The sequence below is a fragment of the Sturnira hondurensis genome, unplaced genomic scaffold (assembly GCF_014824575.4).
Source record: "Sturnira hondurensis isolate 20B ecotype Veracruz unplaced genomic scaffold, ASM1482457v3 Scaffold0007406, whole genome shotgun sequence".
NCBI lineage: Eukaryota > Metazoa > Chordata > Mammalia > Chiroptera > Phyllostomidae > Sturnira > Sturnira hondurensis.
Window position 1 is genome coordinate 15,818,937 of NW_028080037.1, and position 22,481 is coordinate 15,841,417.

The 22,481-nt window shown below is 47.1% G+C and overlaps 1 protein-coding gene across 2 annotated transcripts in view; it reads left to right on the top strand.

Annotated features, from left to right (window-relative positions):
- Positions 1-22,481, top strand: part of KREMEN1 (kringle containing transmembrane protein 1) — a 58,914-nt gene that overhangs the window by 24,452 nt on the left and 11,981 nt on the right. For both annotated transcript variants that reach the window (XM_037052422.1, XM_037052423.1), the window contains exons 4-5: positions 13,016-13,140; positions 16,289-16,442. In XM_037052422.1, coding sequence (XP_036908317.1) covers positions 13,016-13,140; positions 16,289-16,442 — 279 coding nt within the window. The remainder of the gene's footprint in view (positions 1-13,015; positions 13,141-16,288; positions 16,443-22,481) is intronic.

Below are 22,481 nucleotides of genomic sequence, written 5' to 3' on the forward strand. Positions count from 1 at the left end.
GGCGTGAGGGAAATAGATGAAATGAGAATTTGGGGGGGGTGTTAAATGGATTTTTTAAAAGATTTTATTTATCTTTAGAGGGTAAGGGAAGGAGCGAGGGAGAGAAATATCAATGTATGGTTGCCTCTCATGTGTCCCCTGCTCTGGGAACTGGCCTGCAACCGAGGCATGTGCTCTGACTGGGAATCGAACTGTGATCCTTTGGTTCGAAGGCCCTTGCTCTATCCACTGAACTACACCAGCCAGGGTAAGAATGTTTTATTTTAAAGTGAACATTTGTTGATGCAGGGTGATGGGCTCATTATTCTTTCCTACTTTTGTATATATTTGAAAGTTTCCGTTGCAAAATATAAATTTTATTATATTTTAAATATGACAAAAGTTAAATGCATACATACAGTGTTCAAAGTATCTGGATTCAAATGTGTAAGAAGAGTAACCTAAATTATCATGCTTTTAGGTATAGCTCACAGGTATCTGGGTTAGTCATTAAAATTAGTGATTATAGTTTTTGTTATTGAAGTTAATAAAACTGTTAGGTATTTAAAGTTATTGAAACTGTCATTTAAGTTAGTCACTATTAAAGTTAAAGTTAACTATTAGGCCCTGGCTGATGTAGCTCAGTGGATTGAGGGCAGGCTTGTGAACCAAAGCATCGCTGGTTCAATTCCCAGTCAGGGCACATGCCTGGGTTGCAGGCCATATCCCCAGTATGGGGTGTGCTGGAGGCAACCACACATTGATGTTTCACTCCCTCTCTTTCTCCCTCTCTTCCCCATCTCTCTAAAATAAATAAATAAAATTCCCCCCAAAAGCTGACTATTAAAGATAGTTATTGTTAAAGTTAGTTATTAAAGTTTAAAATCACAAGGACTTCAGAGATTATGAGCGGTGACAAATGACATTTTTTAAGCTCCGGACATAGGCCAAATTACACAGCATGGGGAACACAAGGACATGGTCTGCAGCCTGTGGGGGGGAGCCCCTGGTCTACAACTGAAGACAGACACAGAAACAGACAAGCACATGCAAGAGACACTGTAATTTGAGAGATGAGCACTGAAGACAGCTGGCTGCCCTGGCGTGGTGGGAGGCAGGGGCTGCTGCTTGGCAGAGAGGGCTTCTGCAAGAAGTGGGGTCTTGGTGAGGGGCTTCTCCAGCTTTAAGCTCCCTTATAAAAATGTAGTCATGGTGCAATCACCAGGCGTCTTATTCAAGTGCAGGTTCTGATTCAGTCGGGCTGGGATACACTTGAGACTGTTTCTAACAAGCCCCTGCCATGCTGGAGCTGCGGGGCCACACTGTTTAGTAGCCAGGTTCTAGACATTAGCATTCGTTGGGACAGGGAGGAGGACACTGGAGGCAGAGGGAACGGTGTGTGCCCACATGCACACACACACACAAATTCCCAGGCAGAGTCAGTGTTGCTGAGACAGACATTTTAAGAAGGAAGGTGGGAGATGAGATCTGAGAACAACTAGGCCGGGCCAGATAATGGAAGGTTTTATGGTCTGGTTCTGGAGCTTGGACTCAACCCAGGAAGATGGGGACCAGGCTGAGGAGAGTGTGAAGTGTCAGAAAGAGACGTTTCTCCACAGTTTCTTAAATCTCTGTGCTAGAGATTTGGAGTGAGGCTTCCCCTCTCGGTCTGTGAGAGGTTCTCTAGTCATCCTGTCATTCACATCCCCTCCGAGGATGCCAGTGACCGCCCCTGAGCAACATGGGACCTTCGGTCAGTTTCAGCCAGTGACCTCACTGGCTCAAGTTCCTCTTAATTAAATAGCACCCTGGCCTTGTTAAAACAGGTTTGCTGCTCCTTACAAACATGCAACCCAAAACACAGGGTTTGAAAGCTTCCGATGGTGATTCCTAATAAGAGTTTTTAAAGCTATGTTCAGAGCGAGGGTGAAAAGCCCAGGGCACTGTGGCAGTGATGGTCAGGACGGTCTCTCCCCGACAGAACGTGTTTTGTGCCTGTTAGCATTGCCTGCACTTTTATGTCAGCACTGCTTTTTAGTCTGTCTTACCTTTTATTTGAGCTACTACTAAGCTATGTACCCAGTACCAACTGGATACAATGCACTTATATTCACATTATCTTTTTAACTTTTTTGACAATCCTATAAAGCCAGAGGTGTGTCTTCTTCTAACGACCCATCACCCATTGTTCAGAAGAGAAAACGAGGCCAGCGTATTTAAGTGATTTGATGAGGCTTATAGTCTGAGCCAACAGGATTTGAATCTGGGACTCCCGATGGTGAGCCCAGTGCTTTTTCTTTCCAGTCCTTGAGAACAGCTCCATTTCTTTCATTTCCGTGAAAACAGGGACCCTGGGATGGATCCAGGCTACTGTTGAGGTCATTCTTGAGAATTTTCTTTGTGGATTGTTTGGGAATTAAAGTTTAAAATTCTGATAGTATGCCGAAGTATTAAGATCGCCTTTTTGACATTGTAGAGACCCAAGGATTAGCTCAGTGGCGACAGAGGGTCTGCAGTTCAAGCTGTTAGCTCCAAGTCATTTTCTTTTCTTCTTTGGGTTTGGGAAATCCCAGGCCCCAGGAGTAAAGCAGGCTGCAATGGTATCCAGGAAGCATTTGTCACACAGCAGAGTGGCTCTGCAGAATGTTGGACTGTCTCCGCGAGTGTTCCCAGCCCAGCTGTTCTCAGACGGGAACGGGCTCCCCAGAGTTGGACCCTTTGCATGAAATGCGGCATCAAGCAGCCTTGCCCAGGCCTCGGGGTCTCTCTGTGTGTTCATTGCGTGAGCTGAAGTTCGCCTTGAAAAAGACACAACTCTGTGCGTCGTTAACCCTTTATAACTGAAACAAAACCTCAGGCTTAGGCCATAGCCAGAGCAATATCGAAGTGAACGTTCCCAGTACAACTTATGCACACTGAGTTTTTTCACCTCTTCTGTCTTTCCATTACAATTACGTAATGCTTTTAATCGAACTTTTTAGACTGCCCATATTAGCATTGTCAGAGTCCTGTTTTTCATTATTTAGTCTTGCTTTATATGAGTTTTGTTTTCCCAACTAGACTAAGTTTTCGAAGACAGGAGCAGGGGTAGCTCTGGAATTTCCGTAAAGGAGAGGCTGAAGCTAGAGAGGGGGACTCACGGGTTTATTCCGAAGCTGTGTTGGCATAACAGGCAAATCCTCATTTTGCTTGGATTGTGTATTATTTGCAGACGGGTGCTGATGGACTTTATGGGGGCTTTTCCCAGTCAGGCTTGGGTTCGAATTATTCACTTGATAGCTTATGGCACAATGACTCTCCCCTGGGCCTGGGCCTTCCAGGGTTATTTTGAAGATTAATGAATAAAATATACACGATCCTCAGCCCAGGACCTGGTGCATGGTAGGCACGAAAGTACCAGCTGGTATTGGGGTGGCCTGTGCGTCCCCCCGGAAACAGACTACCATTGGCATTTTCCCATCATCCAGTTTCTGAGGAGGTCACTCCTAACCACGTGTCATTTCCGTCCATTCCCTTCTCATCTGATTGACCACGGCGCTCAGAGGCTTGCCTCAGCATCTGTGGTGGCCATTCCTCTGGGGACCGATGTGGCACTGCACTCAGGGGACACCGGAGGCCCTGCCTTCATTGTTACAGGGCACTTCTGTGGCTTCAGACCTGGAATCTACTCGATTAGTCTTTGTTTTGGCCAGTGGGTGTTATTTAATTTCCTATTAAAAATATAGACTTTCTGAACCAAATAGACATTTTCCTCAGTGACAGATATACACTGTAAGGAATATATATATATATATAAACACAAGAAATAGTTCTGTCAATCTTATGATGTAATTGGGAATCTGAGTTATAAACATGGGAGAAAATTGGAGAGCGGCCCATCAATTACATAAATAAGACTGAGCTGAGTTTTTGAAGACAAAAGGGCTCGGGATGGGCTGTGGAAATTGGAGACATCCTCACAGAGAAAGGCGGATGGAGCTGAATGGGTCAGGCAACAGTCTGACCGAGAGCTGGAGGAAGGGCGCAGCTGGGCCTGTGGGTCGGGAACCAAGCCGCCGGAGTAGAGTGTGGACAGAGAGGAACCAGATCGGCCCCTGAAGGCTAGAGTCCATTGATGGGGACCTGATGCGCTGGAAGCCCGAGCTTAGGCAGGTGAGCCCAGTGTCCGTTTGTAGGATGGGTCAGAGGAAGGGAGTTTGGGGAGGAGCGAGTGGGTATTGACTTCTAAATCCGGGGAGAAGGGCCTGGGCTATGGTGGCAGCAGTGAGGTGAGTCAGGAAGGGTCAAATCCAAGACGTGTAGGAGGAAGGCTGAACTTGATGACAAGTGCAACATAGAAGGGATGAAACAGCAGAAAAAGGAAGAGATGACTCTGTGGTTCCTTGCCTGGGGCCTCTGTGGTGTCCCTGAAAAATAAGTTCAAGTCAACAAACGGCTCTTCTTCCCAGAGACACAGCTGTATCATTCCTCTTGAACTTGGACTGACCTTTTGTCAAGTAAGGTGTTTCAGTTGTCTGCCACCACCTAACAAGCCACCCCAAACCCTCGTGGCTTAAAACAACAGCAGATGACCGTCTCTCCCGATTCTGTGGGCAGGCCAAATTCAGCCAGCCTGTCCTGCCTCTCTCCCGTGGGGGGCTCAGCCAGGCAGCTGCGTTCAGCTAGGGGCTCTGCTGGGGCAGGGCACTCGGAGTGGCCTTAGGACCCCACCCGGGTGACTGTTCTTTGAAGCAGCGTGTTCAGACCTCTTCTGTGGTGGCCGGCTGGCCTCCGAAGCAGAAGCTGCCCATCCGCTTCGGTAAGGCATGAACCCAGAAGTCCACCACATTCTGTTGATCAAGCCAAAAAGCCAGCTGAGGTTCAAGGGTAGATGAAATCAATGCCAACTATTGAAGTAGGGAACAACACGTATGTGCGGAGGGAGGAGGGAGGAGATCATCACGGTCTCCCGTGGAGACCGTCTGCCACGTTGAATGACCAGGAGTTTCACCTCAGAGGAGGAGCTCTCACCAGAACTGCCGCCGTAACCCGTCAGGGCCGTATGGGGGTTGGGTCCCTAGGGACTCCTGCTACCTTCCCCTGAAGGTAAAATTTCGTAGGGGAGGAAAGGCTGTTTACGTACTTATTTGGGTGAGTTGTCATAGGCCCAGAGACACACGTGGGGCTGCCTGGAGACTCGGAGTGACTGAAAAGGGGAGTCAGGGTTTAGAATAAATGTATGGAGGTGAGGTGGGGCCAAATTGTAATAGGGCTTTGACCAAGATGACTGACAGCTGTCAGATTTGAGACAGTTTTATTTTTATTTTTTTGAAATTTTAAAAAGGTTTTACTTATTTATTTTTAGAGAGGGGAAAGAAAGGAGAAAGAGAGGAAGAGAAACATCGATGTGTGGTTGCCTCTCGCGCTCCCTGCACTGGGGACCTGGCTTGCCACCCAGGCATGTGCCCTGACTGGGAATCAAACCAGTGACCGTTTGGTTCGAGGGCCCATGCCCAATCCACTGGGCTACACCAGCCAGGGCTGACGCTGTTTTAGATGGGCAGGATGGGGTACAGTATGCTTATGGTTATAGGCTCAGAGTGTGGGTGAATCTACACTTACCTGGTTGGTTCTATGATGGAAGTATTCTAGATGGCAAGTCCTCTGATAGGATTCCAGTGGCAAAATCTCGTGTGTTCTTAGTCCTTGTTCTCACAGAAGTGGTGGTGGCAAGAAGGCACCAGGTTAGACCAGCGGTGTCAGACCTAACCTTGCTTCAGCAACGTTGGTGCTTAAGTTCTGGCTTGAAAAGGTTTCAGAGCCAAGACTCAAACTATAGAATAAAGTCTATTTAGAAAGTCACGGAGGTAGAAGAAGTGAGTGGTAGGAGAGATGGGCTCAGGAGACAAATTACAGAGGCAGAAAAAGTGCCCTTGGAGCTTAGGAAAGAGAAAAGTAAAGGTGCCGGACCTTGGGGGGCAGGGAAAAGTACAGGGGGGGTGCTCCTGGAAGGGAGAGTGTGCTGGGTCCTCTGTCCTCAGGGAATTTAAAGGTGAGGGTCCCAACAGAATATTAATCAGCTTTCCAAGAGTGCCCTTTCAGGGCGGAGGTCTCCACTGATGGATCAGCCAGCGCCAGGGCAGGGGGGTCGTCAGTCGGTGCAGCTGGGCTGATGTCAGCCATGGCATCACTTGTCTGGTTTTGCTGCTTTTCTGGGCCTGGAGCTGAAGTGCAACTGAGGCCTGGATGTTATCTCTAGGGTTTTCTGCTAAGGGAGTGGTTATTCAAGGGCCCACATGGGAGTCCCCTGAGGCTACCTTTCGGGCCCCTTGTTCCTCCTCCTCCAGGGGGTTACCACATGACTGGCAACGTGCCAGGGGAGGAGAGTGCGGGGGAGGGTCTGCACCGCAGGACCAGCGGTTCACTGGGGGAGGAGGATCACCCTGGGGGTGAGGCCCTTGTTTTCCCAGTTTTGCCTGTTGCCCAGCACCCAGGGCTTTCCGCCCTGGTGACTTTCTGTACCTGGCCTATCTTCCTTGCTTTGCTCACATCTGTCTAACTAACTGCCTACTGCAGAAAGGAGAAATCAGCTGCTGAGGCATCGGTGCTGAGTGTCTGGGGCAGAATGGCCTCTGCCACACAAGGTTACATGACCTTTAAAATAAGCAGAGTCACTGCATCATTTCTGAAGAGGCAGATTTTACTTACAAGAAAAAATAAAAGGTATTCCGCAGACCCAGGGAAGAGTTTTCTAAAGTGCAGGACAAGAACTTTGCTTTCAGTTTCTTAAACCGATACCCCAGATCTCTCCAGAGCACTGGAATAGAAAACAGTGAGGGTCAGGACTTATTCTTCCGCAGATTCTCCTCTGAAGACGCACATTCAAACTGAGTTTTTACCACAATAGGCAGACTGTTAGGAACTGTTTGATCAGCAGGAATAGAAGTCACTTGAGCTGACTTGAGCAAAAGGGACTTAGGGAGTAGATCACAAAACCCAAGCCCAGTGTCCCAAGAACCTGGGGAGGAAGTTTCTACTCTCGCCGACTCTCTCTGAGGCCACGTGGCTCCCACCTCTGCCCCCTCAGGGTGGTGGTCATCCTGCCTCCTGTTTGAGGATTGGCCGAGTCAGCTCACTCCTCCACCCACATGGCCCCAGATACGGCTGTTTGTCTTCATGCCTATTGACAGAACCTTACAGGTCCACTGCCTGCAGCTCACGAACTGGAGTCCCAGTTCCACCTTCCTGGCAGAGAGAATCTGGTGCCCCCCAGAGAAGCATGTGACACCTCCACAGTGAAGCCACAGTTATCTCCAAATGCCACAGGTGTTAAATAAGCCTGCTGGTCTCTTCCCAGCCATTCCTTGTGGTAGTAAAAGAACAAGGTAGTTCCTGGGTGAGTCAGAATAGAGGGCCATCTTCCCTCAGCCATCTCTAAAACTTACCTCTGTTAAGAGTTCTGAACACCTGAAGAGAACGTTGGTAATTAACCGTCATGGGTTTTAAAGCATTAGCTATGATAAACAAGGGGCATTAGTATTTTAAGATGAGTTTTTTGAAAATTGAAAGTGATGAAGCCTCTTTGGTAAGATGAAAAATGCATGACCAAGCCACAGGACTTTAAAATAGCATTGAGAGTGAAAAGGAATTTGAGAACAAATATCCTTTTTCAAATCGAGTTTTCCTCCCTGCTTCTGGGAAGAGCTCAGGGTGGGTTACAGCCTGGAAATCCACTCAGTGGACCAGTCATGCTTCTGAAGGGTACATGACGTGTCTCCTCCAGCGAGACTTGGAGCCACACTTCCCAGTGCGACTCAGAGGGCGGTGGCACCCCTCAAAGGCTGGCTGCCGCTTCAGAGGCCACTTTGTGGTGGGCCGAGTGTCGAGGGACTAATGCACTTGAGAATTCTGTCTTTAATCTCAGGGTCATTTTTATTTAGCTTCCCAGACTGGCCCCATCAGGAAAAGGGGCCAGGGACACCGAGGAAAAAAACCATGGCATGGGAATCTGCACCCCGCGAGCACCACTCTGCTCCCCATTTTCGTCTTGTGTTCCCCCACGCAAGACCTTGTTAAACTGATTCCTTCTCCGTCAGGTAGCAATAACATCGTCTGTCCTGGCCTCCTAAACAGGCTCTGAGTTTCATGCAAGATGCTTACGTGAAAGTGGGTTGTATGCTGGCCAGATAGATGGAAGAGATTAACATTTGACTCTGGAATCAAAGCCAGTTTTCTGAGGTGGCTGCCTTTGATTTTTGTCCTTTAACTCAGTGCTATTTTACATTTCTGTTAGTAAGCATGTTGTTCCTATTTGTGTGGTGGATGATAAGAGCCTTATTCCCAATAATGATGATAAACACTGTTTATTTGGCACACACTATCTTGCTGGGTCTTGTCCTGTTACTTTATTTACAGTGTCTTTTAATTCTCCTGTGAGGCTGTATTGTTCCTCACCCCACTGTTGATAAAACTGACCTCGGAAAAGCTGTGGTGGAGGGGCCACTGTTCGCCGTAGGGTTTCTCTGACCCCAAGGCCCGCGTCTGGGACCATTGCTGACCGCTTCCGGGCAGACAAAGGAGCGCCCATGCCCTTCACGGTGCTGCCATGCACAGAGCCGCGGTAGGGGTGGCGGAAGGTGGGAGCATAAGGCCCTCCTTCTTTTAGAAACTGTTCTTATCTTTCACACTATTCTAACAAGCTCAATAGTTTCGTTCTAAGCCTATGAAGCAGCAAATGAAGAAGAGGACAAGCACAGACTACCCGCACTGACAGTTGAGAGAAGTAGGTGCAAAGTTCAAACATTCAGCTGCCGTGACAGTAACCAAGGAGACAGATTAAAAAATTTTTTTAAGATTTTACCCATTTATTTCCAGAGAAAGAGAGGGAGAGGAACATCAGTGTGTGGTTGCGTCCCATGCGCCTCCAACTGGGGACCCAGCCCACAACCCAGGCATGGGAATTGAACTGGCGACCCTTTGGTTCGCAGGCCAGTTCTCAATCCACTGAGCCACACCAGCCAGAGCAACAGATTAAATATAAAAGTCAGAACAAGAACCTTAAAATAGCACACCAGTCTGGGGTCATTTGGTGAAGTACACTTGATAACCTCAAGCCACGAAGAAACATTTTAAGTAGTTTAAGTGAAGTTTTATTGCTGTTATTTTAAGAAAATAGCTAATGCATTTTAGAAAGGTTTCATCTGAAATCCTGAAGATAACTTTTTTTTCCTGAAGATAACATTTTAATTGTTAAAGTTAACCTTTCTGGAAAACTCAGTTATCTAAAATGGTGTTTCTGGATAGCCAGAGAGGGCAGGGGGCAGGCAGGTCTCAAAGGCCACGGTCACTTGCTTTAAGTGAACGTTGTCACAGATCAGCTCCGCTTTTCCCTTCCGTTCTGCTCTCTTCGTTTACTGCTGCCTGCGAAGCCCCTGTACCCACTCACTCTGGGACTTGAGCTGGCACCCAAAGCACTTGTTCGTTAGCGCAGCTGCTGTGTGACTGGGGCCATGCCAGGTCCTGGGAACACAATGGTGTCTGAGAGGTGCAGTCCTGCCCCTAAGTGGTTTGTGGGTAACCGGGGAGAGAGACCCAGAAACAGGTGTTGAGAATCAAGTTCAGCATAGGCTGCTATAGGACTGCACAGCAGGGGTGGACAGCCTTTTTGTGTGCGGCAGGGGTGGGGTGGGGAGCAGTATGATGGGAGGTCCATGAGACTTCCCAGGGGGAAAGATGACAGGCTGCCTTCTTACGTGGGGAAGAATATTCCCAGCAGAGGGAATAACATATGAGAAAGGCCAGAGGCCAGAGAACAATGTGCAATTGGGAAACTTGCAGATACGCTAAGATTTTCCTTGACCTACATAACGAGTGTGAGCCCAGGGGTAGAAGGGTCATCCTGATGGGAGAGGCGCAGGGGAGCAGCACAGATAGGGCAAGGCCAGTGTAACGGGTGAGAGCGTTTGCACTTCACCCTGAGCAGCAGCCAGGGATCTTTGCATACCCCTCCAGTTCCTGTTGCTTTCCAATCTCTGTATCACCAGTCATACTGAATTCTTTGTTGCTGCAAAGGCCAAGGTCATTCATTCTTGCCTAGGCCTCACTTCCTTACTTCCGCCTGGAATGTCCTGTGAAGACTCTCCTGGCTGCAGTGTGCCAGTTCAGTGAGAGTAAGGTGACCCTGGAAATGGGGCTGGAGTCGGAGGCCGAGGCAGCACATCAAAGAGGGGAGGAGGTGGCATTCTAAACTGGGCAAGTGGCAGTTTGGAAAGACAGGCAAGGACAGACGTCTGCAGTATTTTAGAAGGTACAGTTGACAGTGTCTGGCAAGTGATTAAGTCGGATGGCAAGGATGATACCTCAGGCCCCCGATACGCAAATGGACAGAGCAGCAACACCCTGTGACGGGGTCTCCAGTGACCCATCATCGGCCTCACCGTGTGTTTCAGGACTTCCCTGCCCCCGTGGAGCACGAGCTGCCTGGATCTGCTCCCTGAACTGTCGTGAATAAAGCTGATAGATTCCAGCTGCGTTAATGCAACCCGTGGCCTTGTTTATGTCTAATCTTAACATTTATGATTCTGTGCCTTGGGCTCTCTATAAACTAATACCAAATAACATGCTTACTAGTGAACATGAAGGAATAAACGAGACAAAAGTCAAAGTGAATGACCAAGATGATCATGATCAAGTAACCCTCATTAAAAACTTTTTAAGTGTATGATTCGCATTTCCATATGCAAAGTCCCTTTAACAAACTTGGCTTATATGCTGTGCTCCCCACTAGAGATGCTTAACTCGCTGCGTTTGTTTAAACTCTGAAACCCAACCATTCCCAAGCCAGGCCCCTTGAACACCAGGCTCCTACTGCCTAGAGTTTTTTCTGTTTACATTTGCTGCTATAGAGACTTGGTTTGTTTCCGAAAAATGCATTTTCGCATTTGTGTGGTGAGCCACATTTGTTATATTTGAACCACGTGTGACGTAAGGGAGATGGGTAACCACTTGGCTTAGAGGGGGCAGGGTGACTCTGGGTTAGCAGAGAGGTACTTCCTGCCGATTTAAAATGAGCTGGGTAGATGCAGATGGTGGCAGAAATTAAAAGCATGGATGTGTGCATATACACATACACATGTGTGTATTTGTACATGTCAAAAGGCTAATGTGGATATAAAGCTTTTATATTAAATTGGACTGTGCTGTTTCCCAGCCTTAAACGTAAGAGTCTATATGGCTTACTTTGGAGTTGAATAACAGGTAACTCTCAACTGACCTGGAAGTGCCTCTAGGACCATGCCTCATTCGTGTCTCATTATACCTTCAGTGACATAAACCGTGAGGAGCCAAACAGAGACAGTGGGAACCGGCTCCCTCTGCTAGCAGAGTAATTCATAAATTAATAGCAGAGATGGGAAGCTAAGGTCCAGAGAGGTTGATTTGTCCATGGGCCACAATAAATTCATTCCTTCATTCAATAAGCTTGGATTTAGTATGTATTGTATAGGTGTCCTGGTTAGCCCTGTCTGTATAACACACGACCCTAAAATGTGGTGACTTAAAACAGCACACATTTACTGTCTCACACTCTCTGTGGGTCAGGAGACCTGCACGTGGCTATTGTGGGTCCTCTGCTTCAAGGTCTCTCGTAAAGCAGGGGTCAAGGTGTCTGCCAGGTCTGGGGTCACATCCAAAGGCTCCACTAGGGAAGGATCTACTTCAGGCATATGTAATTATTGGTAGGACTCAGTCTTGCAGAAGCTTAAGGTCTCGGTTTCTTGCGGGCTGTTGGCTGAAGGCCATCCTCAGTTCTTCTCTCACATGACGTCCTGCTTCATCAAATTGTATAAGCCAAGAAGGCAATAGAGAGAGTCTGCTATTAGCAAAGCAGAAGTCACAGTCTCTTGGAACCTCATCACCGAAGTGGCATTCCATTAACTGCCACATTCTGTTGGTCAAAAGCAAGTTACTACTCCAACCCACGGCCAAGGGGAGGGGATTACACAAGGGCATGACCACCAGGAGGTGGGGATCACTGAGGGCCATCTTTGAACACTGTCTGTCACAGTCAGTACATATTCAGGCTTCTGTATTCTCAGGTACAGCCTTGTATGCTAGACCAGAACACCTGATTGTGTGATTGTGAACCACCAGTATGTTTACTATGATAGGCCAAAAAATGTCCCCCTGACGCACACCCAAAGCAATGTCTGTGTAACCCCTTCCTGGGACTTTGGTGGTATGATTAGGTCAAGGATTTTGAGATGGAGCGATTACCCTGAATTATGCAGGTAAGGCCCAGTGTAATTACACAGGCCCCTGTAACAGAGAGGCGGCGGCGGCGCTGAGCGAGAGCAGGGGATGTGGTGATGGAAACAGAGGCCAGAGTGCTGCAGCCACAAGCCAAGGAATGGGGGCCGCTTGCAGGAGACGGAAGAGGCAAGGAATAGGGGCTCCCCCTTTGAGCCTCCAGAGGGACAAACAGCCGTCGCCTTAATTGTAGTTCCATCAGACCCATTTAGTGCCTCTGACCTCCTGCACTGGAGATAGTGAATTGATGCTGCCTTTGCCTCTGGTAGTTTGTCCTAGTTACGGTCGGAAACTAATACACTTACCACAGGACCTTGGGAAACCCACTTCGTTCCTTTTAAGGAACCCGTTCCTTTTAAGGAACGAAGTGGGGCGCAAAGGGTAGAATGACAGGCTTCCAAGACATTCCCCTGACCTCCAGTGACTCTGAAACAATTTACACATTGTAGCTTCTGTTTTTAGGAAAGTGCTCCTAGTTCTCTTCAATACAAAATTCTGTCAATAGTGAACAGGTGAAAATCTCCTAGGGTTACAATATGGGCCACACCTACTCTTCAAAGTGAAATAAGAACGTGGCATTTAGCAGAGGACACGAAGGCTTCCATTTTTAAAGCCTGTTATTTGTTATTTATTTGTGCCTGAGGAGTGGAAACACTGACTGAGATGACAGTACCTGGCACAACATGCTTGTCCGTGTTGGTGTTTCACAGCCAGATGTTGTGAAATCCCTTTGTTTTCCTTTTTCCTCCAGTGCCTGGAAACCTCGGCTGCTACAAGGACCACGGAGACCCGCCTCCTCTAACTGGCGCCAGTAAGACATCTAACAAACTGACCATACAAACCTGCATCAGTTTTTGTCGGAGCCAGAGGTTCAAGGTAATTGCCCTGGGGCTGTATATCTATAGAGGCAGATAAAGATGTAAATGCATTCTGCTGAGATAACTTAAAAATATGTGTGCGTCTCTGAAACACAACCTGTGAAGCCATACAACTTTATAGTTTTCTGCCAAGGGGAAGCTGGAGGAAGGGTGGGGCTTAGGATTCAGGAGACTGAAAGAAAAGGACCTAGGGGAACGTCCCCAGTGTCTGCATTGCTATGTGACTTCTGACAGAGTCACCTACTTCCCTGTGCCCTTGTGTGTGTGAGCAGGGGCCCTCGGACCCTCGGGCTCTATGGGGAACCCAGGAGTAGTCACAGAGGTTATTACTTCCTTGATGCATTCGAGGGCCCGGCCCAGACACCAGTTCAAAATGTTCTCTTTCCTTCCTATCCACTCCTCTATCTGAAATCCATTCTTTGGCCATTAAAATTCAATAATGCTATTGTTTATTATATCAAAAAGAACTAACTTGTTTCCTTCCCTTCTTTCCTTCCTTCCTTCCTTCCATCCACCCACCCTCTCTCTGCCCTTCCCTCCCTCCCTCCCTCCTTCTCTTCTTTCCTTCTCTCCCTCCCTTCTTTTCTTCCTTCTCTCCTTACTAATTAATTCAGTCAAAAGTCCATTAATCAGGCCCAAGCAAGGAAAATAACCTGGCAGAGTTCAGGGCCTATGTCAGAAAGGTGACTGAACAAGACAATTGGCCCAACATAATCAAGCGATTAGTTGCTTGCAAAGGATTGATCTTCTGAGTAAATATATTGAGTCTAACGGGAGCCATATTTCTCACTGTTAAAGAAGGGAGCCAGGGAAAGCTGGAATGAAGCATATAATGTTGGACAGGGACTGAAGTTACTATCACAGTGCATAGTTTTTGATATAGAAATAAATACAAAAATGAGTGGCTCAGTGGATTGAGCACCGGACTGTGAAGCAAAAGGTCACCGGTTCGATTCCCAGTCAGGGCACATGCCTGGGTTGCAGGACAGGTCACCAGTAGGGGGCGCTCGAAGGGTAACCACACATTGCTGTTTTCCTCACTCTCTACCTTCCCCTCTCTCTAAACATAAATAAATAAAATCTTTTAAAAAACCATATAGTAATCAAGAAAGTGGTATTGGCATAACAATAGTTCCATAGGTCAGGAGTCACCAAACAATGACATGTGGGCCAAATCTTACCGCCCACCTATTTCTATATATAAAGTTTCATTGAAACATAATCACACTCATTAATCTACATACTATCTATGCCTGCTTTCATTCTACCACACCAAAGTTGAGAAATTGAACCTATGGCCTACAAAGCTGAAAATATTTGCTCTACTATCTGATCTTTCATTTATAAAAAAACTTTTCCAATCTCTGCTGTAGATCAATGAAACTAAATAGAGTCCAGAAATAGACCTGCACTTATATGGACAATTGGTTTTCAACAAAGATGCCAAGATAATTCAGTGGGAGGAAGGCTGGTCTTTCAGCAATGATTTTGGAGAAAAACTGGAGCTCTTTATGGAAAAGAAAAAAAATGAACCTCTAGTCTTATAACATACCATAGACAAAATTAACTTTTTCTGAAAAAAGAACTATGGTACTGGTGTAAAGATGGACATAAAGATCAATAGAATAGAATTTAGAGTCCAGAACTTCATATATACATTTATGTAAAGTCGACTGATTTTTGACAAGGGTGCCATATCCTTTAATGGGGAAAGAATAGTTTTTTCAGCAAATGATGCTGGGATGAGTGGGTATCCACATGCAAAAGAATGACTTTGAGCCCCTACTTCACATCATATACAAGAATTACCTAAAAACAGATCAAAGATCTAAATGTAATAGCTAAAACCATAAAGCTCATTGAAAGAAGCACAGGTATAAATATGCATGACCTTGGATTAGGCAACGGTTTTATAGTTATGATACCAAAAGCAGCAGCAATTGATGAAAAAATAAATTGGACTTTTAAAACCATGTTGTGTCAGGAACACTATTAGAAAAGTGAAAAGCAACTCAGAGAATGGAAGAAAATGTTTACAAATCATGCATCTGAAAAAGGGTGTAATGCCTAGAGTATATAAAGAATTCTTACCATATGACAATAAGAAAATAAGCAGCCCAAATGAAACATGAGCACAGGATTTGAAGAGACATTTCTCCACAGAAGACACTCAAGTGACCCGTAAGTACATGAAAAGATACCCAATATCATTGGTCCATAGGCTGAGAAGGCCAAGATCAGGGCGTTGGCAGACGGGGTGTCTGCTGAGAACTTGTTTCCTGGCTCGCAGGCAGCCATATTCTCCCTGTGTCCTTACCTGGCAGAAGGGGCAGGGGAGGCCTCTGGGGTCTCTTTTGTGAGGGCACTGATCCATTCACGAGGGCTCTGCCCTCACAACCCCATCACCTCCCAAAGGCCTCACCTCCCAATACTGTCACTTCTGGAATGAGCTTTCAACGTAGGAATTTGGTAGGGCAGAAGAACACAGACATTCAGTCTATGGCGTATGACATTTTTGGGGGAGAAAAAACAACCTGCAGGAACAGAAAAGTCAAGCTGTGGGAGGGGAAACTGTGAAGTAATAGTGGGACAGAGGTTGCTGGGCTGACGCCCCTGTCCCATACCCTGAGTGCAGGAGCAGTCACACAAGCCTGTGCCTGGGTTAAAATTCACAGAACTCCACACCATATAAACAGTTTGTGCCCTTGTGTGTGTGAGCAGATAGTTTACCGAGTGGTAATAGAAAAAATAAATAAAAATTTAAATGGGGCCTCTAATGAGTTTGCTGGAGGACTAGCTCTAAGGAACTTACCATCTGGCACGTAGTAAAAATTCGATAAAATGCTTAGCTGTTGTTATTCTTACTATGTCAAGCTTTTGGGATTCCCCCCTTAAAACTTAGTTGAATTCAGTAGAACTGTAAACCTTTGAAAGGCATGCTCTCTGAAGGGGAAACGGCGGCGACACACAGTTACTGCTTGCAGTGCAGTGAGGGTTACCAGAACAGGACGGGGCGAGCTTTCGAGGGAAAGGTGGGCCGGGGAGGAGAGGCTGGTTGCTGGCTGGGGCCAGCTTTCCCAGGCTCCTTCAGGGCACGTGACATCGCCAACTGACACTTACTGAGGACCGCTTCTCTGTTGTGGCAGTTTGCTGGGATGGAGTCAGGCTATGCTTGTTTCTGTGGGAACAATCCCGATTACTGGAAGTATGGGGAGGCGGCCAGCACCGAGTGCAACAGCGTCTGCTTCGGGGATCACGCCCAGCCCTGTGGTGGCGATGGCCGGATCATCGTCTTCGACAGTGAGTATGCCCTGGGCCCGTTGCTGCTGAAGACACGGAACCCTTGGGGCCAGGGAACAGGCCTGCTCTCCCTCCCTTCCTTCCCTTTATTTTTTCATTCACTTGGCAGTACGTACTAGGCACCTTCTGCAGGCCAGGCACTGGCCAGACCCTGAGATACAGCACTGAACGCAAGCACTCAGCCCCCGCCCTCTAGAATGGAAGGCGTTCATTTACCAAGTGATCAGTGACAGTGTGTCCTGTGCTGGAAGAGCCGTGGCCTTTTGAGATAACCTAGAAAAGATGACCTTTCCAATTTGATGGAGACACTGACGTACCGATTCAGTATCAGCTTTAAGCTCCTCTTTTTTAAAAATCCTCTTGTTTTAATGTGACCACCAAGCCCTTTTAGTGTTTTCTTAAGCATTTTGGGACTTATATCTTATTGGAATGCGGCTGAGAAGAGCACAAGCTTTGAGTTGTCTTCCAGGCCCAGTACTGAGCGCGCCTTGGCCCACTCCTCTCTGACCTGCCACACTTGTGAAATGCTGGCTGGAGGGGGGTGTGGATCCAAGGCCTGGGCCTCTCCAACAACTTGTTACAACCTCTGGGCCACCTGATCCCTCGTCATAACCCAGCGACGCCCACTCAGTCGGAGTGAGATTGACTTGAGATTACTAAAACATGCCACAGTCTACAGTGTTTTGGTTAAACTCCTGACATCTCGACTAGGCAGAGTGGCTCGGTTTTAGGCAAAAATGTCGTATGGTGTGTTAGTTTCCTTGGGTGGCCATAATAAATGATCACAAACTGTGTGGCTTAAAACCAGAGAAATGTGTTCTCTCATAGTCTGGGAGGCTAGGAGTCTGAAATCAAGGTGTCATCAGGTACCTCTGAAGTCCCTCTGAAGGCCCCAGGGAAGAATCCTTCTTTGCTTTTTCCTAGCGTCTGTTTGTCGCCGGTAATCCTTGGCATTCTTTGGCTTGAGCTGCATTACTCCCAGTCTCTGCCTTGTCTTCCCGTGTTCTACTCATCTTGCCTCGGTGTCTATCTGTGCCTTTCTCTCTCTGTATCTCCTATAAGGACCCTCGTCATTGGATGTAGGGCCCAACCTAATCCAGTGTGGCCTCATTTAACTTGATTGTGTTGGTAAAGATAATATCCTGTCTTTAAATAAGGTCACATTCCCAGACACCAGGCATTAGGACTTGAACGTGTCTTTTTGGAGAGCGTATGTTTTGGGGGAGGGGAGACAGGGGAAGGATTGCCGAGCAGAGACTGCCAGTGACGTCCGATACCTCTCGTCCAGGGACAGATGCTCGGTTTCTGTTAAAGAAAACCGAGCGTCTAAAGATACAGACGGAACCTTGGCTAATGTTAAAGGAAGAATGTTAAAGGAAGAATACTGTTGGCAGACAGTATGCACCATCCCTCTGTTTAACCTTTCATTCCCAGGGTTCACTATTGTAAAATCCTCAGCCTGGACACCCTAACCCAGGGGAGTGTGTTTCCTGAGCTTACAAATTGTCTGGCAAACCCTTAAGTGGAAAAAGGAAGGAGGTGAACATTGACCACCTCGTATGTACGGAGTACATTCGGTCCCCCAGCAGCCATCGGAGGAAGGCACTATTTTATCTCTCTGACGTGACTCAGAAGGTCGAGAGTCCTAGGACGTGAGATGGTGAATGGCTCACTGAGGCTCACTCTGCCCACAGGCCGTGTGGGGCTCTAGCCAGTAAACAGAAGCAGGGTACATGGGTTCACTACCTGTTTTTCCACTTTGAACAGAATATGGTATCAATTTTTTGTAGCACAATTCAAGCTCATTTCATTTGTTCTTGCAACATAAAACTCCAACAGTGTTATTTAGTGTTCTGATGTACATGAACTAGGCAAATAGGAGAAACCCAATTGTATCAAAAATATTGTGGAAAAAACAAACTCAAATATATCAATATAAACAAAGCACTAGTCTTCCTCCATTACTGCTTAGAAAGATAGGACTGTTTCTCCATTGACAAAATAGAATCAGGACATTTAAAATTTTTTAAATTTTGCATGCAAAACTCTGCCATCGCTTATGTAGGAGGAGGGAGAGCTCACCAGCTTCTATACACAGTCAAGTACACAGTGTTGCATGGAAGAAAACAGCAGCTTAGTTAAAGTTTTGGGGGGGGATCAAATAGATAGATACAGATTTAAAATCCATTATTCGGAAGAGAGGAATCCATGAATAAAGAGCTGACTTGCTTGCAGCTTCCACACCCTGCACCCGCCTGCCTCTCCTTAGTGCCCCTGAGTTTAGAATGTGAGCTATGTGTAGAAGAACACTCGAGTATTGTGTTAATTTTTAACAATGGAAAGTAAGTGGTGTTGAGGATATGGAGAAATTACAGTCCTCATACGTTGCTGGTAGAAACGTTGACTTGTGCAGCCGCTTTGGAAAACGGTCTGGCAGCCTCTTCAGACGTGAAACAGACTCACCTGTGACCCGGTTTCCACTCTTAGGTATGTGCCCAAGAGAACTGGAAACATGTGTTGGTACAGAAATCTGTACACGGAAGTTTTCAGCAGCATCGTTCATGGCAGCCAACAGGGGCAGCAGCCCTCTGCCCGTCACCCGGGGATAAACAGACTGTGGTGCAGGCAGACTGCATTTTATTGCACTTCACAGATATTGCTTTCTTTTTATTTTACAAATTAAAGGGAAGACTGTTTTAAAGCAAAAAGATTGACTTGCTGAAGGCTCAGGTGATGGCATTTTTTAGCAATAAAGTTTTAAAATCAAGGTATGGCCCTGGCTGGTGTAGCTCAGTGGATAGAGCACGGGCCTGCGAACCACACAATCGCGGTTCGATTCCCAGTCAGGGCACATGCCTGGGTTGCGGGCCAGTTCCCAGCAGGGGACCCACAAGAGGCAACCATACATTGATATTTCTCTCCTTCCCTTCCCCTCTAAAGATAAATAAATAAAATATTTAAAAATAAAATAAAATAAAATCAAGGTATGTACTTTTCTTAGACATAATGCTATTATATACTTAATTACTTATAATGCAGCATAAACATAACCTTTAACTATTTCTTTGAGAGAGAGGGAGGAAGGAAGAAAGAGAGGGAGGGAAATATCGACTGGTTGTCTCTCCCATGCGCCGACCAGGCACGTGCCCCCAATGGGAATCGAACCGATGACCTCGAGATCCATAGCAAGCGCTCAGTCCACTGAGCCACACCAGCCAGGGCGAAACACAGCTTTTATGTGTGCCGGGAAACCCAAATTCACGTGGCTGACTTCACTGAAATACTCACTTTACTGCGATACTTGCCTCATGGCAGTGGTCTGGAATCAAACCTGCAATATCGCTGAGGTTCGCCTGTGTATTACACAGGGAAATAGTCGTGAGCCACAGAAAGAAATGAAGCGCTGACATGTGCTATAACAGGCCGCACGTTTTATGCTTGCGTTTATAGGAAATGTCCAGAACAGGCAAACCCGTATAGACAGAGCACAGACTAATGCTTGCCAAGGGCTGGGGAGAGGGCGGAAATGGGGAGTGACTGCCTCGTGGGCACAGGTTCTCTTTCTGGGGCTTCGAAGACCTGCTGCCGTTAGATGACGGTGATGGTTGTTCAACACTGTGGACGTGCTGGTGCCACTAACTACACACTTTAAAATGGTTAAAATGGGGATGTTTTTATTTTATTTTTATTTATTTATTTTATTTTTAAATATTTTGTTTATTCATATTTAGAGAGGAAGAGAAGGAGAGAAATAATGTATGGTTGCCTCTCGTGAGTCCCCCGCCGGGAACTGGCCTGCAACCCAGGCACATGCCCTTACTGGGAATCGAACCGCGATCATGTGGTTTGCAGGCCCGCGCTCAATCCACTGAGCTACACCAGCCAGGGCGGGACGTTTTTATTAATAAACACCAGCATGTGGTTTTTATATGACAAGTTTTCATTCATTTAGCACATTTTTATTGGGGTATCTGCCTTGTGGCAGATGAAATTATGTTTAAGTTAGCACAGTGCCTCTGCTGGAGGTATCATACAGAAGTAATTTGCTGTACATTCAGTCACATATCAAGTGTCATCTTTGGTACTAGAAACGCATCTAGGAGATAGGACTGGACCTCACTCAAGGCACACTAAAATGAATTAATTGCAGTGAAAGGAATCGCTGTCCACGAGTGCTTGCTGTGTGCTAGACTTAACACGGGGCTCTTCTGTTTATTTGGTCATTTCATCCCTGCAGCAGCCCCACCCGTAAGAAACCTGTGCGTCCACACACAGGCCAATCTGTGCGGGCTAACCAGTGCTGGAGCCAAGGTTCCAACCCACACTTGCCATGCTGTTGGTTTTCCTATTTTCAGCAGCTTGAATTTCTCTTATTAACAATAATAAAATAGGTCATGATTACAGATCCAACTTAACGCTTTAAAAGTCTGTGAACAAAGTTTGCACAGTCCTGGATATCATGAAACGTGCCCCTTCTGCAGCTTTTCAGGACGTCAGGCCCTCCTTGGCATCCGGCCTCTCGAGGACCACGGTGTCCGGCAGTCAGAGGGTTGCCTGCTCCCGTCCTCTGGGGCCCTGGCATGTGCTGACTGGCAGGGTCAGTCAGTAGCCAGCTCTGCGGGCGCATACCCCACAGCTTTGCCGAGAAAGGTCCAAAATACAGCACTGTAACAATAATCTCAAAAGTTTCACAATACAGTGCTTGTGATCCATTGAATGGATGAGGCTGAGCATTTTGGAGGTGGTGCCCGGAGACCACCCCACAGTTTGTGAGATCAGAGAACTCAGATGGCAAGAGAGGGACCAGGTCACAGTCCCAGGGTCCTAGAGCATCAGGCTCTGCTACCAGTGTGGCTCGACCCTGGGCCTCCGACCCTCCGTGAGACCCTCCTGTTCTCTGCTCATTCCGAAGGAACGTTTCCGGCTCCAGAGGCACTGAGGCTGCATTCGCACCTCAGGAGAGAGACTGTGGAGGCAGCTGCTGGAAGCCATCTGCTCGGTCAGCTTTGCCACATCGAGTAGTTTGTCCTAGGCTCCATGGCTGACTTTGCAGCAAGCTCTCACGAGCGCAGGGAAGTCGGGCTGTGCACTGTGAGTAGATGCACACCGACAGAGGCTTCAGTGTCTCCGCCACCCCCGGAACTTAATGTGCTTGATTAACAGAATCAAAAAACGCAATCAGACAGGCAGTGGGTTAGAGGGATAGTCCAAGCTGTCCTCTTAAGCCTTCCTCAGCTTCTAGGCGCTGAAGGGATCAATGAATCCAATAGATTGGGTCTTACTTTGTAACGTTAGTTGGGCACCTACATTTACAGGGCACTGTGCTGTTCACTTTCCCCGCGTTCTTTCCCTTAATTCTCAGTGCTGTGAGGCAGGTGTTCTTACGCTTATTTGCCAGACAAGAAAATGGAGGTTCATAAAGTAACTTTCCCAGAGTCCCATAGATAGAAATCCTCCCCTTATGGAACTGTGTTTTAGTGGGAGGGGAAGAGAGCAATGGTGAAAAGGATTGAGGGCCCAGGGCCAGGCGGAACCTGACTGCAGGGGCTGAGTTAGTCCTCGTGTTTCACAGACTCCAAGGTGCCGTCAACCTGTGAGTTGCAACATTACTTTACACACCAGTGAGGAGGAAAGTGCTTCCATCAAAAGGGCGTGCACTGATTGAAAGACACACCCCAGGCTGTGTGTGTCAGGCTGGTCTCCCCCACAAAAAGTAAGGTCTTGAGTGTGTTCCTAAGTTTCAGGTTTCTTGTTGAATTATCCCTGAATTTTCATAATCCGTCATAGACGCCATGCGCTTGTTCCCAGAACTGCTGGACTGGACGTGCTGACATCTGGGAATCAAAAGTTCCAAGTTGAAGGTCTGCCTTTGCTGTTGAAATACCAGTTTAACGTGGGCGTTTTATTCCTTTATAATAATAGTAGAGTAGCTAATACTTACTGAGCTTGTATTATGTGCCAGGTCCTTTACCCAGACACTTGACATGTATCAACCCATTGTAACGTGTATTGTTACATTTTCTCCCAGGAGGGAGAAAC